Source organism: Canis lupus, chromosome 16, assembly GCF_003254725.2.
Source record: "Canis lupus dingo isolate Sandy chromosome 16, ASM325472v2, whole genome shotgun sequence".
In the NCBI taxonomy this organism is placed as follows: Eukaryota; Metazoa; Chordata; class Mammalia; order Carnivora; family Canidae; genus Canis; species Canis lupus.
This window is the reverse complement of record NC_064258.1, coordinates 60,606,896-60,624,670: the sequence shown is the minus strand read 5'-3', so window position 1 is coordinate 60,624,670 and position 17,775 is coordinate 60,606,896. Positions and strand designations below refer to the sequence as shown.

Sequence of the window (17,775 nt, the reverse complement as noted above, 5' to 3'; positions counted from 1 at the left end):
GGGCTTGTCCCGTGAATTCTGCTCACTTGCGGGAAACGGGAGTTGCACGTGCGTCTTTATCCAACACGAACCTTGGGAGTCGTACGCCCCACAAACATGTGCCTACAGCAGAATGGCCGTGAAGCCGACAGGAGCGTCTGCAGACGGAGGACGGGCCGTCCCTCGGGGCAGCCCCGAGTGCCACGCGGCACGTCCGTCTCTGTGCGACGTTACTGCTCCGACCGTCTCTCAGTGTCCGGTTCGGCAGCGTGACGTTCGTTCACAACCTTGCTGTGCGCCCACCACACCACCCGTCTCCAGAACTTTCCATATCCCCCTGTGAGGCTCCGTCCTCCCTGAACACTCACTCCACGTGATGGGGCCACACCGGGCCTGCCCCTTGGTGCCTGGCTCGTTGCACCGGGTGCAGTGTCCTCAGGGTCGGGCCTGGCGTAGCAGGTGCCAGGGTTTGTCCTTTTCCAGACTGGATACGTCCCGTCGTCTGTACAGAACACATCTGATGTGTCCGTCGTCTCTCCGTGGACTCGTGGGCTGTGTTGTGAATAATGCTGCTTGTAGGGTTGCACACATGTCCACTCACACGCTTGTAGGGTTGCACACGTGCAGTTGCACACTGGTAGGACTTCACACGTGTCCACTTGCACACTTGTAGGGTTGCACACATGTCCACTCACATGCTTGTAGGGTTGCACATGTGCAGTTGCACACTAATGGGACTTCACACGTGTCCACTTGCACGCTTTTAGGGTTGCACACATGTGCGGCTGTACACTTGTAGGGTTGCACACGTGCGGTTGCAGACTTGTGGGGTTGCATATGTACACTTGCATACTTCTACGGTTGCACACGTGCACGGGTGTGCAGGTGTCTGCTGGAGTGCCTTGGATGGCCGGGAGCTGTCTGACATCTGGGAGCCTCCACAGCTTCCACGCTGGCTGCTCCGTGGGATGTTCCAGCAGCAGCGTGCCAGGGTTCCAGTCCCTCCCATCCTCGCCAGTATGTGTTAGTTTTTTATTTAATGAGTGTGAAAAGACCAATTAAAAACACTATTACTATGTCAGGAACCTCTTTCCAAATTATTGAATAAGCTTCAACAAAATAATGGTTTTTTTAGTATCTCATTGTATAAAACTATTATAATTTGGAAAACCTATATTCTAAAACATTTATTCTAATCTCAGATTATTTCTGTAAGATAGATAATTTATAATACAGACTCTGAGACCGAGGACTTACCAAATGATAAGGCCTTGATAAATATCGGCAGCTCACCCTCCAGAAGGTCCCCAGTGCACGCTCTTATCAGAACTAATGGTTTTAGAAATAGATCTTTCTGAAGCCTTTTCTTGATCCCGTTTCGGTATTTGGCAGTGTCCTACTGTGAGCAGACGTGAACTGGGGCAGAGCTGCCCAGAGTGCTGCTGGGGTCCCGTGGGCGCCGTGCACACGGGTGTGCCGGGGGCAGGGGTGTCCCGGCTGCCCCGGCAGGAGGCTCCAGCCTGACCTGTCACTCATCACCGCTAAGAACGTGCTTCCTTTGGAGGACCCGTTACGTATTCTAATTCCAAAGAATCAGGGAAAAAAGAAACACCTTGGTGTTTGGAACCCATTTGTGTTTTGGACCTTCAGAGGTTCGTGTGGACAGCGAGGCCCCAGCTGGACAGACGGTTTCCAGACTAACTCAGGCTGACACGTGTCTGTCCACTTCCCCCCCTAGAAGCGACCCCACCTCTAAACCCCTAACTCTGACCGTCCCGACACCCCCCCCCAGCCGCCCGCCACCACCCCGGCTCAAGAGCTGCCAGGTGCCCGCGTCCTTCGGCTGCCCTCTGCCCCAGAAGCTGGTTTGTGCTCCTTGGCTGTTGCTGACCTAACCCTTGACCCTGGATTGAGAGGCGTGGAGGGCTCTGAGCAGGGCTGGAGGGGCAGAGGTGCCCGCCTGGCCTCCCCTTGCGCCCACCCCCACCCAGGGGTAACTGCGGGCCATCCCAGGAACTCACCTGGACGCCAGCCTCCACAGCCTCAGCAGAGTGGGTGGGGAGGGCGGGGTCCCTGCTGGCTCCGTCACCCCAGGGCGGGCCTCTCGCTTGGTGGGTGCATCGGGTGGGGCCCCGGGAAGGGAGACAGCCCGGGGCTACATAGCCTGTGTCAGCACATCCCTCCCCGGCCTCCCTAGACGGCAGTGCCAGGCCTCCCCAGAGCTGATGCCCCGAGCCCGGGAAGAGCTGCCCTCCGGGGAGGGGGCACGCTGTTTGCTTGCAAAGTGAGTGATTTTGGCTCGTGGGAACCTTCTGTTCATGCCTCTCAGGAGATCATGTTCTCCCTTCCTCACTGCTCATTTTTTCATAGTGAACCACCCTGGGGCCTGGGGCCCCTGTGTCCTGACGGAGGGTCCCCTGGAGTGTGGGGCACATTCCGTTCGCCGACCAGAGCTGCTCCCTGGAAGGTGGCTGGGTTTTTGTCATTTTTCTGAGCCCTGGACACCGGCTGACCTGGTGCCACTGGACAAACGTGGGGAGAGTTCCATGTCCTGACTTGAGCCCCAGTGTTGGGCGCAGTGAGCAGAGGAGGCTCCTCCCTCTGGGCTGTCGCTGCACGTCCTACCCTGTCCCCTGCTCCACTCTGTAGCCTGGGCCTTGTGACCTGGGTGCTGTGACCTGTCACGGGATGACCGATGGCATCTGTTCTCTGCCCCCCAGCATGTGGCGTCAGGCCTCGTCCCTGTGGACAAGTCCCAGACGGCCCTGCAGGTGTCACCCCAGGGCCTCCCCGGGGGTATCCGTGAGTCCAGGCCCCCTCTGCCCCGCCCCGCCACACATCCTCGCCCAGCGACATGTGGCGGGGCGGGCCTGGAGGGTGGGCCAGGTGTGCGCAGGGGCCGCGAGGTCCTGTACCCTGGTGGTGATGTCCCTGCAGGTGACGGCGTGGGCAGAGCCCAGTGGTGACTGGGGACCCATGGGGCTTGAGCCACATCCATTCGTGCTGAGGTTGAACTTCTCTGGTTTCCAGATCTTTCCTCTCCTCTCCGCCCTGTGACTCTGGCCACCCGGACGTCCGAGGCCCTGACCGTGAGCGCCTCTGGGTGTTGGTCCCGTGGCGTAACTTACGTTTTCTTAACCTCTAGACGCGGAGGTGAAATGCGACCCCAACAACAACGAGGACGACGAGGGCGAACAGTTCGACTTTGACAGCGGAGATGAGATCCCGGAAGCGGATCGAGCTGCCACGGACGCCCCCGGGGACAGCCGGCCGGGCACAGACGCCGCCCCTGGCGCAGGTGGGTCCCCAGGCGCCCGACAGCCACAGCCACCTTGCTCTGCTGGGTGGGAGGAGTCGGCGTCCACGAGCAGGACGCTGGCAACCTCCGTGCCGGGAACCCAGGTGGCGACTTGGAGTTTGGCGGAGTTTCCTTGACTTGACCTTCCCTCCGTATCCTGGAGGGAGTGGCCATCGGCGCCTGGTGGCGTGGGTGACTTAAATCCGGGTTGGACCTTGGAGGGAGTCGTCTGCTTCCCCGACCCTGAGGACCGGTCGGGACCAACCCTCCATTTCTTCATCCCCAACGACCACCCCTCCCCATAGCTGCCGACCCCCCGCTTCTGGCAGCTTCTGTTGCTCGCCTCGGGGGGAGGCGGCCCGGGAGCTGCGCGTGTCTCGGGTGCCCGGCGTCGCGCGGGCCCTGGGGGCACCCGGTTCCCTCTTGCCTGCAGCTGGAGGGGGGCAGGTCCGTGGGTTCCCCACCCATGCCCTGCGTGTTTGCCTCTAGGGGGTGACGTCGGGATGGGGACAGCCCCGGACGCCCTGCTGGAACCCACGCCACCGCCCCCCAGAGTCAACCCCTACTCGGTCATCGACATCACGCCCTTCCAGGAGGAGCAGCCCCCGCCCGCAGACGCCGAGGCCGAGGCCGAGAGCGCGAGCCCGCCCGTGCCCAGCGGGTACTCGGTGCCTGTGCCCTGCGGCTACGCCGTGCCCTGCAACCTGCCGCTGCTCCTGCCGGCCTACAGCAACCCCGTGGTCATCCGCGCCCCGTCCCTGGACGAGGAAGGTAGGGGTCCTCCCTGCTGTGCACCCCCGGGTGGTAAGGGCCAGCAGCTCTGTGGTCCTTGCTGCTGTCAGGGCCAGAGGACAGCGACGCGGGCGCCCGGTCACCGTCCCCGGCCGAGGCCCGCGGGCACCTGCGCCCACCACTGCAGACCAGCAGCCGGGGGCCCCGAGAGCAGTGCTCTCTTCGGGGTGGGCCCTGTAAAGGCTGTCCAGCTGAGTTCTCCCCCGGAAGTCGCTCGCGTTCTGGACCCAGGACATGCCGGGGTCTGCCTCCCGGCCCCAGGCGCAGAGGTTCTGAGGGACGGAGGCCCCTGAGGACGATGCTCTTTCAGATGCAGATTTGTGATTTAGAGGAGATTTCAGTAAACAAGTTATTTCCTTCCCAGTTAACAAGTGAGGAAAAAAACCTTTAAAGAAAATCTTGAATTTATGTTTGGAAACCATATCCGGTTTTCAGGGTTGGGGTTTCCCCATTTGTTTTCTTGGAATTGGCAATAATCTTGGAAATTCACCACAATCAACAATGCAGTTCATACTGTGTCGCCTAAAGAGTAAGAATTATCTAAAAATAAGGGAGTAGATTATACAGTTAAAAGATTCAGAAACACATTCTTATATTAATTTGCTTATTTTCAGATAATTTGGTGATCTTTAATAATTGAACATTTACTTTTAGGTTCTGTAGCATACTTGCACACCATTGGCTGATTTTTGTCACCCTAGAGCCATTAATAAAACACTATGATAAACGTAAGTCCCCAAATCTGGGAACGCGTGTGGATGTTTGTCTCTTGAGTGTTTAAAGGCAAACAGGTGCACCTCCCTGTTTCCTGGGGTCACGAGGAAAGCCTGGATTTTGGTGTGAGGCCGGGCCCGGGGCCTGGACCCGCAGGGAGTGCCGGCTGCTTAACCGTTTGCAGAGTCTGGTTCTCCCGGAGTCGCGGGGTGGCCTCCTGGTCTGCGGGGCCCACGGTCAGGGTGCGGGCCCAGCACGGGCTCCCGGCTCAGAGGCCGCCCCGCCTGGAACACGACTCTCAGAAATAGGGACAGCCGGGACCCACGCGCCCTCCCACCGCCCAAAGCCAGTTCTGAGGTTCCCCTTCTGTTCATTCGTGCTCCTCCACGGGCCAGAAGCTCCTGGTGCTCTGTTTCTGGCTCAAGCTTCCAGATCTTTCCAGAACAGTAAGAGACGAGAAGATGCTCATCATCCCCTGACCTCTCCTTAGCAAAGGTCTCACGGGGGCACCTCTTTTCTTGAAACGGGGAGAGAAAGAAGTCGTTTCGGGTGGGCGGTGGAGACCGGGCCTGTGAGGCGTGCGTTCAGGGACGGGACGTGCTGCCCTTGACGCAGACGCAGGGGGCTCATCACGGTGTGAAGTGTGTTTGCCGTCAGTCAGCGTCTTTGTTCACTGACTTTGCTGAATGGCTTTGCCTTGTAAGAGGTCGTGTGGGTCGCCCTTTGGGGCCGTGTGGTGTGGCGGGAGGAGCAGTCTGGAAGGCCTGCGGTTCAGTGGCCTTGAGCACACGGTGAGCGACTGCGGCTCTGGTCCCCGGCTGACGAGTGCCCTCCACTGCGTGGGGCTGTGGTTGGTGTTTAGCGGGGTCGGGGCCGTGTTTGAGGGTACGACATTGGGCGCGGCTGAGCTGGACCAACTGTTGAGCAGCGTGAGCGTGTCAGGCTGGTTGTGTAGCACACAGTCCGTTCCTTCTGGAAGGGTTTTGTGGACAGTTTGCCAGCGTAGCAGTTACCAGCCGGTCCTTGGTTGAGCACGTGGCCTTTTGTCCTGAGCTCAACACCCTCTTGGTAAAGCAAACCCCAGAGGTGGAATAGCAGTCAGCTGGGACATGTGCGACGGACTCTGTGTGTGAGGGTGTGCATGCGTGTGTGCATATGTGTGAGCGTGTTTGTGTGCACACGTGCATGAGCAAATGAAAGTCTCGTCAAATACCATGAACGTGACTCTTTCTCCTTTGAGAGTCTTTGGAGGCTGCTGTTAAGACACATTTTCAAATAAATCACAATTGTAAATTCCCATGACAAACTTGAGAAATGAGAGAAAACAGGTTTGCTACTCTAGCTTGATTTCTTTGGCTACCATTTTAATTCTGGCTATTTCAGAGGACCTTTGGATATTGCTTTTTACTGTAATCCCATGTCAAAAACATTTTATTTAAAACTCGAAGACACTATCAGTTTACCGATGTTTATGTTAAGATAAGCTTATCATTAAAAAACTGAAATCATCTTAAAGCTAAAAATGCATCTCCTAAACGTTTTCTACTAAGCCTAAAACTGTGAATTTTTTTCTTTCCTCACAGAAACACAGGAAGTAGCACAAGACAGCCAGTTTAATTCTTTAAGTTCTGAGGATCCAGCCAACAGGTATCTTTATTAATCTTGCACACGTGCTCTGAGTTCAGGACCGTCTCCTGAGAAGTGGAGTGCAGTGCAGTGATCCGAGGTGCTGCCCTGGCGGCCCCCGGTGCTTGGGCCCTCTGCGCTCTCACCCAGGGCTCCTGACGGGGGTTCTGCAGAACACAGGGAGGCCGCAAGGTGTTCTTGCTCTGCGGACAGACGGCAGGTAGACCAGGAGCACGCGGCCCTTCTCCGTTTCTGTGTAGATGAGGCTCCCTGTGCTCCAGCCTCATACAGGATCTCAGAAACCTGTTGGGGTCCAGGCAAACTTTTCATTGTGTTCCACCCACCTTTCCTCCAGAATCCTCCAAACTGAGCTGACTGGAGTTCTTTCTTTCGTGCCACTTGCCTTCAAAAATGCTGTGTCGTCTGTTTGAGAGCCCAGGGAATTCCATCCCCCGGGCAAACTCCTTCCACCTCAGAACCCTGTGCAAATGTCTCATTTTATAAACTCCCTCTTTCATTCTTCCAGAGCTGTGTGGGCACACCTGCTTTAAAACTGAGCGCTTTGTGCCCTCGCTGTTACTTCCTGTGTCCCCTTCTGCTGCTGGTCTAAGAATTCTCTAAAGACCAGGTTTTTCCAAGGCTCAGGATGGCAGTGTGCGGGGAGCACGCTGGGTGTGCCTGTGTTTTGTTACCAGGCAGTCGTGCTGATGCATCATGCACATACCTTGCCTGTTTAGAGCGTACTGTCCTGCGGGTTTCGGCACATGCACCATCCATTTAAAAATTGTGTTAGAATCTATACAACATAAATGCTGCCATTTTAACCACTTTAAGTGTAAGATGTAGTGGCATCTCGTGCATTTACTGTGTTGTGCAACCATCACTGCCATCTCCTTTCAGAATTTTTCATCATCTCAGACAGAAACCCTCCCCGTTCCATGTAATCTATCTTTCCCTACCCCAGCCCTTGAGAACCTCTGTCCTGCGTTCCGTGTCTACGGCCTTGCCTACTCTAGGTAACTCATACAGTCGGAATCACGGTAGTTCACTTTGCGTCATGTTTGCGAGATTCCTGTGTGTTGTACGATGTATCGGGGCTGCCTTCCTTTCCGAGCCTGAACAATATTCCTTTGTGAGCACGCAGCACATTTTGTTTACCTGTTGACCTCTTGATGGACGCTTGGGTGGTTTCCTACCTCTGGCCTGTTGTGAATAGTGCTGCCGTGAGCACCCGTGAACGAGCGTCGGAGTCCTTGTGCTCGCACTCACTTGACTTTTCCTTTCGGGCAGTGGTCGGTCCTCTGAAAGTACAAAAGTACGCTCCTCCCGGAATGCCTGGGATCTCTGGAGAAAGGTACACGCTCGTGAGGCCTTTCTACCTGGTTTTCGTTACATACGTTGCCAGGTAGATTCACCCAAGACCCTTCATTGCAATCACGATCCGCGTAGAGTGGAAGATGGTGGGTAGTGCATTATCGCTGGTAACCTGCACTTCACGATGGGAAATTCATCTGCTGAAAGGATGATTTGTTAGAACAAAAAGAATGTGAAATGACATGAGAGGTAGCCTGAGACCGTTTCCCAAAGTGTGGCCTTGTTTAAACATATGGAAACACTCAGGAATAGTTAAAATATCATCTATACTTGCTTCAGATTTTCTCTTTTTTGCTTAACTTTTTTGTGATGTAATTTTAGACTTAAGTGTAAGAATATTTTTTAATGTGAGAGGTCCTTGAACTAAGTGCAGGACTGATTCTGCTTATTTCCTCACGTTCATCCACGACACGGCACGTTGCATGTCCTCAGGGAGCTGATGTGTCTGTGATCTGGGTGCTTTCAAGACCTTGACCACCTGCCCTGGCCTCTAAATCTTGCAAATATTTAACTGTGCATTACAGCTTATGGCAAACAAACAAAAATGTTAATAAAAGAGACCATCTTGCAGCGACCCGTGCCATCTGTCACTTACTGTGAAGTGTGGCATTAACTCTGTACTAATGATTCTTTTTTCCATGCATATGGTTTCCAGAGCTTCCCATGTTGGTCTCTGGGTGCTCACGTCCTCCCGGTCTCTCTCCCTTCCAGCGAGGTGCTTGGCACCGCGCTCACTTCCTTGCAGAGCGCTCCCGTAGACTGCATGCCCCTGAGATCCTAATCAGGGCTGTCCTTCTCCCTGAGGAGGCACTCCAGGTGTTGAAGGAATCTGATCTTGTTCTTCCAGATGAAGCATTCCAGTGGCTTGCCATTGCCTGCAAAATAACATCCCCGTCCCTCTGTGTGAGACCCCGTGGCTTGGCCCCCGGGACCATCGCACTGTGAGCGTACCAGCAGTTGTGTCATGAGCATTTTTAAAAAAATTTCTGGTGGTGCAATGTCCCTTTCTTCCATTAACCTGTTCCTAGAGGCCATGAAGGCCTGTTTGTCACTCCGGTGATGTGAGACACAGTAACAGACTCTCAAGAAGTTCTGGTGAAAAACCAGAGGATGATTCAGGTCTTCTGGAGCAGACACTTTACTTCCTCTTATTTCTGTGGTGCCAGATCCTGTGCATGTGGTGGGCGTTCAAGAGCACTTCTAAATAGCTAGGAATGAAAGTTTGAACTTGGGCTCTATGTTGAGAAGCTGCAGCTGGTGTATTGGATTGTGAACGGGCAGAGTCTGACCTGCTGAGTACGGGGCTCCCTCCGCATCCCAGCGATGGGTCCAGGGAAGTGAAAACCCCAGGGTCGTTTTGATGGAAGGCACAGCCTGAGTATACCCACACGAAGGAAGCATGGTCACCGGCTTATTCCTTCTGCATCCCAGGCCCAGGGTGTGTGTGTAGAGAGAAGGGGAAGGGCGTCCCCGCACCAGTAGATACACAGCAAGGTCACCAGCACCCATGACTTACTTGATGATGGGAACAGAGGTCACTGACTTTGTGAGGGCTTCACTCGAAACGTTTCTTTTATAAGTAAAAAGAGCAAAGTGGGAAGGTATGGGGCGGGGGAGGGAAGTCCTAAGCTTGAGTCCTCATATGTACGTACAGACTGTGGGTGTGAGCAGGGTTGTCATAGTGTAAATAAAATGCGCAGATACTGTACAATTCATACTGTAAAATGTAAAAGCTCAGAGCACATTATTCTCAGCACAGAACAGCTGTAATAATATCTGGGGAAACAGAACTTACACACATGTACCCTCTGCGGACATCCGGCCGTCTCTTGAAGGACTCACTGTTGTGTCTTGTGGCTCCTTCCCTCTTAGTGAGGACCGCGTGCACAAGGAGGACAGCGCGCTCGCCCGGTGGGTCGCAGACCCGGCCAACACCGCGTGGATGGAGAGTAAGTACCACTGGCCACGGGGTCCTCGCCGGGCTCACGGAGGACGCCTCCCAGGGGGATGATGGGTTTTCATCACGTTCTGCTGATCATTCTCATGTCCTGGTCAGACCCAAAACTTCAGAAACGTATTCACTTGTCTAACGTACTAACCGGGGCTGTGGCCACTGTCCCTGGCCCTCTCTGAAGCCCTTCCTTTAAACCCTATCAGAACATCTCTGCTTACCCCATCCCAGCACATATTTCCTCCTGACTGTTTCTTCCTGGGACGGTTTTTGGGTTTTGTCATGACAGTCATATACTTAGGGAACTGGTGCTTTGACCTGGGCCCACGGTCAGCAAATCCCCACTGAGACCTCAATCAGGTTATTTTTCTCGTGATTCTCACTAAGATGCTTTTTCATGCTACCATGTTGAAAAGGGGGTGGGTGGCTGGTTAAGCCAGCCCACCATCCAGATGGCACGCCAGATCTTCTGTTCCACGTGTGGCTTAGAAAGCTGAGCTATTTTTAACCAGATTTGATTTTTAATTTTCAAAGAAAAGTAAAGATGGCTTTTCTAATTATCCCTTTATTATCCACACTGGCTCGCTAATTTCTGTATAATTATGTTATATGATTAACTTCCAAGAAAAAACCATCTTAATGGTTAGCTAATTATTAAATTACCTCCTGGAATGTGTCATTCTGATTTTAATTATGACATTGTCAAACAAGGAACTTAGCATAAATAGATGATTCTGCTAGGGGGGCTGTTAAATCGAGATCATTACAGGATGGAATCGTTATCTTATTTTCTAGCAAATTCCTTTCCAAAGTAAAATTTGTCTGACTTTCTCCTATTCCTTGTTTTATTACACAAGTGGCAGTTAATTAGAGTAACACAGAAGTTAAGGGTGATGACCCCTACCACGATAAAAGATTTGGGTGTAACTTTTTTTAAGATTTATTTATTAGTGCACAAGCAGTGGGAAGGGGCAGAGGGAGAAGCAGACTCCCCACTGAGCAGGGAGCCTGATGCAGGGCTCAGTCCTGGGACCCGAGATCGTGACCTGAGCCAAAGGCAGCTGCTTCACTGATGGGGCCACCCAGCCTCCCTTGGGTATAACTTTTGACTCCCCCCAAGACGTAACTACTTAATAGCCTCCTGTTGACTGGAAGCATTACTGGTGACATATACAGTCAACTAACTCCTATTTTATGCACCTGTTATATACTGCATCCCTGTAATAAAGTAATCTAAAGAGAAGAAAATGTAATTAGAAAAATCATAAATCCATGAAAACACAGTTGTGGTATGTACTGCAGACATCAAAAACAAATCTGCATGTCAGTGGACTCAAGCAGCTCCCAGCTGTGTTTTTCAAAGGTCCACATATGAGCGTCCATCACGTTATCTAACAAGAGTAGAAGTGCTTATCGTGAATGCAGTTAATTTTCTTGCAAGGAAGCAAATGTGTCCCGTATGGGGACTTGACAGCAGCAAGAGAACGAGGAGCATTCCTGAATTTGCTTCCCCCCCCCCCCCGCCCCCACGTAACAGTAACTTGATATCAGAGGAGGAGTTCAGAGTATTTACCTCATTTTCTTGTTGTTGCTTAGTCACCAGTGACCTCTATGGCTTTCATTATGTAAGACTTTGTAGTGTGGTTGATTTCCACGTAAGGCCCAAACTCTTACAAATATTTAAATGCGTCTCTAGTTTCACTGCTGCTCTCGTACGTCACCCGCTCATACAGGATGCACTGAGTAGTTTGCCTGTGGGAGATCCCCACTTTTTCTTAGGAAAACTTGTTACAGCTTCAGAGGACACGAATATAGTTGGAGAGATTTTATCCTAACAGGTGTACCTTCTCACCCTCGCCTATGCCTACTCCCCTATCCAGTGGTTCAGAATATCACAGAATGATGGGTTTATTTTAGCAGCGTCCTGTTAATATAGCCCCAGTTGAGCTGTCTCTTTACTTCTGAAACTTTGTACTCCACCTTTGTGTTTCTTTGCATACCAGAACACGTTAACTTCATAGACTTAAAAATATTTATAAAGAGCCACATAGAGATGTATGGATGAACACAAAATAATGGACTAAGTTGGCCTAGAAGCCACAAAACTCTCTGTTGGAGAGATTTCACAGCTGGTTCAGGTAGAGTGTCATCCTTCAATCCCAAGAAAACATCCTGTCCTAAAAGTAACGCTTATGCTTCAGTAAGGTGTAATGAATTAGCCCTTACAAACTAACTTTTAGAATAATTTTAGCATCATAGGAGACTGTGGCCCTAAACAGTGTAAATTATACTTGGTTGGTCTTGGTCGGTTTTTAAACATTTCCCTCTTTTTATTCCAGATCCAGAAGAAGCCATTTATGATGATGTGCCAAGAGAAAATTCAGACTCTGAACCAGGTTTGAATTGCCTGTAATTGAGTTTTAGAGGATTCAGTTTTTCAGTGTCTCCATTTGTGTGTAAAAAAAATAGCTGGTTTGTACACAGTCCCTAGATACACAGCTTAATATGTGTTTTATGTTTTGTATGTTTATAATATCAATGATATTATGGGTTAGAATATGGGTCCGTGCACATAGGTGTGTGCGGTTATAGCACGTTACATAGAGTGATTGGTTAATGTAGAGAAGCAGAAAGAGTTAAAGATGTGAAAAATAGGAATGGGAAGGTAAGAAACATGAAAGCTGTAAGTGCCAGCATATACTTAGTAAGTTATTTAAGTGAGAAAATTGAAGAAGGAAGTACTAATACTTTTGTACAATTGAAGACTGATATAAGTTCTCAGATTGTAGAAATACAAAATCAGAGTCAAGCACGAATCCATACCTAGGCACATGCACTTAAAACTGCTGAGCACAAGTCGATGCTCTAATACCAAAGCACGAGGGTTTAAAAAGAAGGAAACAAAGGCAGTATCAGGTAAAGATTGGGGAGATTTACCACTCAGGCTCTAAAATCTATTTCACCTTGCATTTCAAGGAAAGGTGTACTGAACCCAATGAAAAAAGAATAGCATGCAAATAATGACTTTGTGAATGAATCGAAACAAGTATCGACTAAGACAGTACTAATAGTATTGTTTCATTTCACGAGTGTAGCTGCAGGGTGGGGTACAAGCCCCTAGCAGTGGTACCTGTCACCTGATGGTGGCAGATCCTCAGCATCTAATATCTGCATTTTTCACAAATTGGGTATAGATAATGCTTGTGGGTTTTTTGCTGTGATAGATTGGGTCTGCATTTAGGGGCAACTACTAAAAGAACAGAAATAGATTATTTAACTTCCAAACCAGTAGAGAAAAACCCAATCTAGTAGAAAGCAAGAAAATGTAAAATAAGGAAGAATGGCAAATAATATGAAAAAAGATGGCAAAATTAGCCCAAATATATTGCTATTTATAGTAAATATAAATGGAGTCCAGTTGCCCATAAAAAAAATTCTCAGGTTGGATAAAATAACAGAGCTAGTTATGAATTCTTAGGAGAGCTATATAAGGATACAAAACATTTGTAAGTAAGGGGATGGAAAAAGAAATATAAGTCCAATTCCAACCAAAATATAGCTAGTATTACTCTAATATATTGAATGTTAGGCTATAGAGTCCTTCACAGGAGAGAACTATAACAGTTCTGAACTTATGTGCACCTAACAAGACCTCTCCAAATTTATATAAAGCAAAATATGACTGAGATATAATCAGCAATAGTTAAGTACATAATTGGAGTGGGAGATATTTACAAAGCTCCTTCCACTGTCATGGATATTGGATGTAAGATTAGTAGATTGCAGAAGAACGCAGCATACAATCAACCTGAAGAAGCTAATAGTTTCAGAATACACATTTTTTCGCCAGACACATGGAATAATTATAAAAATTATATAGCATTTATCAAAGCAAATCTTAATAAATGCCAAGGAATTGTTACTCAGGCCTCATTCCCTGATTTTAAAAAATCAATGAAAAGAAACATTTGAATATTAAGAATAAGACTAGTTCTTAGCTCACAGAAAAGGCTGAAAACAAAGAAAATTAGAAACATTTTGACTTATATAATAGTGAAAACATTACATAAGTTCTTATGGGATGGATTTAAAATAATGAATTATAGTCACAATGGCATCTGTTAATAAAAGAAGATAGAAAAATAATGAGCTCAGCATCCATCTCAGTCATTTAAAAGAATAGCAAAGGTGAGGACAGAGAAAATAGAAGGAAATGAAAATGGTGGCAGCGAAAGTGATAAACAGAAAACAAATAATAGAAAGTATCGACAGAACCAAGGAGTAGTTCTCTAAAAATAATGCAAAAATAGATGAGCCTTGGGTAGTGTTGAGAAGAAAGGATCTGATTGGGAGGAGAGAGAAGGAAGGAAAGATGGATCAGGAGCAACAAACTACAGTAGAAACTCACACCATAAAGGGATTCTAGAAACAACTTGATAGCATTCAGTTGAAACACTCGGACTGCTTTTGAAGTAGAAAACGTTAATGTACGATGATTCACGATATAGAATTAATTGCTTAATAATCTACCAGACGGCCCACTAGGATCAGAGTCCTCATCTCAGAGTGGCTAACCCATCAGGGGACAGGCAGTTCCTCTGCTCTACACACAGTTCCAGTGGGCAGTAGAAGACAGGAGCAGGTAACTCACTCTAGGGTGTTAGTATAAGCATAAACCCCCTTCACCCAAAGGGGTGATGCTGAACATCCTAATGAAAATGTAAAGAAATAAAATCCAGCAGTATCCCAACAAGCAAAAGCCACCCTTAACCCTTTAGATTTGTCTCAGGGGCTTATGGATCCCTTAACATTAGCGGGTTCTTTACCATCTTTTCCACAGGAACAGACTAATGGACGTAAGCCTTAGGCTCATCTCAATATATGCCTAAAATGCACTTGATAAGATTCAACGGCCATTCAGTGTTGAAAACTTATAATAGAAGGAAACGTCCTCAGTCTAATAAAGGACGTGTTCCTGTGATCTACATCCAGCGCACCAAATGATGAAGAATTAGAAGCAAGTGGTAATTTATTCATTCCACATGGATTCCATTTATCCATCCAGTGCTTGTGGATGCTGTTACCTACTGAGCGCTGATCTAGGTTCAGCTCATGGAGTCCTCTCTGCTCTGGATTCCTACATTGAGGGAGACAAATTTAACATTTGGGTCCCTTTATAAATAAAACTGACGTGCTTATGAGTAAATGTTCTCCCAGGTAGTTATTCAAATACATGCTGCAAATAAAGTGGGAATTAAAGACTGTTTTCTCTAAAAGCAAGCTTGAAATTTAGTTTTGGGTAATTTACGCGCCCAGGTAGGCCTTTCCCAACACAAAAGGGGTGATCTGGGGCCTCCAACACTTAAACACCAACAGAAGCCTGCCAGTAGTCTCCCTACCAAAGGTGACAGCCGTTGTGGGTAGAGCCAGCTGTGTCCCTGTGAGGACGGTGCCCAGCAGGGCCCTGGTGTGTGTGGTGCGTGTGCTTTCACGCACACGTCAGCCAGGATGCTCCCTTGTTAGGATCACAGAAGGTCCTGGTCCCCTCTGTGGCCCTTTGCTCTTTGCTTGTTAAACACCTTGGTGGCACAGTCATTTTGAGAAAATGCCTTAGTAAGACCTAGCAAATGTGTAGATGGTGGTACAAACCAGTGGTCCCCTGGCAGGTGTGTTTCCCAGAGAAATTCATGCCCGCTTTCAAGGAGAGACGTGCAGGGATGCTTATCTGCAGCGCTATTTGTGAAGAGCAAAAGATGAGGGAAAAGGATCCACATAGGGCAGTGAATTTATACAACAGACCATTATACTGCAGTTAAAAATGAATAATGTGCACACGTGTGTGCACACACACTCAAAAGCAATGTTGAGCAAAAAGCAAGATACATAGGGGTAGGGTGCATATGGCCTTTAGATAGACACACACCTCAGGTAGATGGACAGCTACAAGCCAGGCCTGATTCTTCCCAACCTGGGGGAGAGGACAGGGCTCTGGCTGTGTGCATGTTGCTTCGTGCTGCGGCCTTTATAGGGGCAGACGTTGCATCAGTTCAAACGAACATGCCTGTTTGGTGCTTTTTGATGCATTTAAAGTATCTGATAATTAAATATGGTCAGTGAAGTAGGTGCAACTAGATTTTTGAGGTTCCTTGTGAGTCTGATTGTAGAATTCGAGCTGTCTAGGATATCAGCTGTCTGGTAAACGATGGAGACACAGACGCATCCGAGGGAGAGCAGAGGCCTGTGTGCTTTGTGCAAAATACAGTCATTTAAGGTGAAGTTCTATCACAGTACTGGGTGGATACTGAAGAATTTCTCATGAGACATGATGGTGACCATCTATGTATTTTTAAAATTGTGGTAAAGTGCACACTGCATCAAACTGATGATTTTAACCAGTTTAGAGCGCACAGTTTAGTGGGACAAAGCACACTTGCGGGGTGATGTAGCCATCGCCACAGTAGCACTTCTTAGGCGCGTCCTGGCCTGGGGCAGGTAGCACGGTTACTGCCCAGAAGAATCTCAGCCAGGTAGACCAGCTTTCCTTCGCTGGCTTGTGGGAGAAACACCTGCCCTGTGCGTGGGTTTACTTTCCAGTGTCGGAAGGCATCAATCTGTGCATCCAGGAGCTCTAGAGGGCCTCATAATTCACAAACCGTCAATCATCTGTAGTTCACGAGACACTGTAGAGAGGCCTTGAAAGTTTCAGGATGCAGGGGGGGCCCAAAGAGCCCTTTCCAGAGCACGGAGGAGCATTATTCTCCCACATTCTGACCACTGAGTGGTAATGTACCTAAGTTAAAGGTCTGTTGGGCTTGTGCTTGTGATGGCTCTTACTTCCCCAAGATGGACGAGCCATCCAGCCCACCCTAGAGCAGGGCTCACCCGAGAGCAGGACCCTCCACTGTCTCCCCGGAGCTGGGACCAGCTGGTGCACCTGCAGCTGGCTCCCGCAGTCTGGAGGTCTTGCTGTAGGCGTGAGCGACACCTGCCGTGCTGTGTGTGCAGACTGTTTCCTGCAGACACACTAGCCCGACGTCCAGAGGGTGAAGGGAGGAGGCCGTGCTAATCTGGCAGCTTCAAGGTTTATGAACCACACTGGGGGGACAGCGCACAGGCACATTTCTGCATGTTTGGGCACCTCATTGCTGACCGGTCTGTGGAAGGTCAGCGGGTGCCTCCACTCGTGGCCAAATGTCGTCGGCATGGCTCTTGGCCCTGCCTCACACGTAGCCGCTAAGCCGGAGTCCGGCCGCACCCCCACCTGCCCTGTTGCCCCAGTTGTCCAGCAGGTGGTCAGTTGTAGGTGTCCTTCAGGCACACTGAACCACACCACTGCGGCTTCTGGAAAGTGAACTCATTTTCAAATATTGGGCGGTTTTATCCAGATGACATTTACTCCATAGAGCTTTTAACCAGAAATTTGGATTTCTGTTTTATGTTGTGGAATTAATCTGAATCCAGTGGAGACGAAATGTGAGGCCAGGGCAATCTGAAATATTATAGGAATTTTCAAAGTGACAAATTCGTATCTACTTTTCATTTCCAGTGAAAACAGATGTTTTCCTTTAAATGTCCTTATATATACAAAGCTGGCTCTCGGCCCTAAAGAATCTATCCATCAGGGCTTAATTACTGAAGATTTTTAAGGCCAAGTTTTATTACAGAGGACAGTTGAGGATGCCTATGGGAAACATCTAATCAAGAAACGTGAATGTATTCTCGGGTGTGGAAATGCCGTCTTTTATCTAACTTTGTACTGTCCTGCAGTGATAATTTAAGCAGGAAGTTACTCTTAACAAGACACTTGTACCTGAGAAACTCCAGCTGAAATAACCATTTATGCTCCTGTGTTTAATAAGTAATAGAAATCAAGACACTGATACCCTAGAAGTTTGTAGACATTGTCCTTCCTGGAAAGTCGGCCACCAGCCGCACGGCACTGCAAATAGCAGATCCATCTGTATTTTTTGTTCCACTGGGTTTTTTTTTTGCATTGGTCAAGGCATATCACAGTTACTTGCTGTGGATCTGTGGCCTTTGT

At 49.2% G+C, this 17,775-nt stretch overlaps 1 protein-coding gene across 5 annotated transcripts in view; it reads left to right on the top strand.

Moving 5' to 3' along the window:
* The window catches only part of ARHGEF10 (Rho guanine nucleotide exchange factor 10), a 100,700-nt gene that overhangs the window by 32,805 nt on the left and 50,120 nt on the right, over positions 1 to 17,775 (top strand). For all 5 annotated transcript variants that reach the window (XM_035700060.2, XM_025445662.3, XM_025445661.3 and 2 more), the window contains exons 3-7: positions 3,125 to 3,277; positions 3,767 to 4,048; positions 6,367 to 6,430; positions 9,656 to 9,732; positions 12,074 to 12,130. In XM_035700060.2, coding sequence (XP_035555953.1) covers positions 3,125 to 3,277; positions 3,767 to 4,048; positions 6,367 to 6,430; positions 9,656 to 9,732; positions 12,074 to 12,130 — 633 coding nt within the window. The remainder of the gene's footprint in view (positions 1 to 3,124; positions 3,278 to 3,766; positions 4,049 to 6,366; positions 6,431 to 9,655; positions 9,733 to 12,073; positions 12,131 to 17,775) is intronic.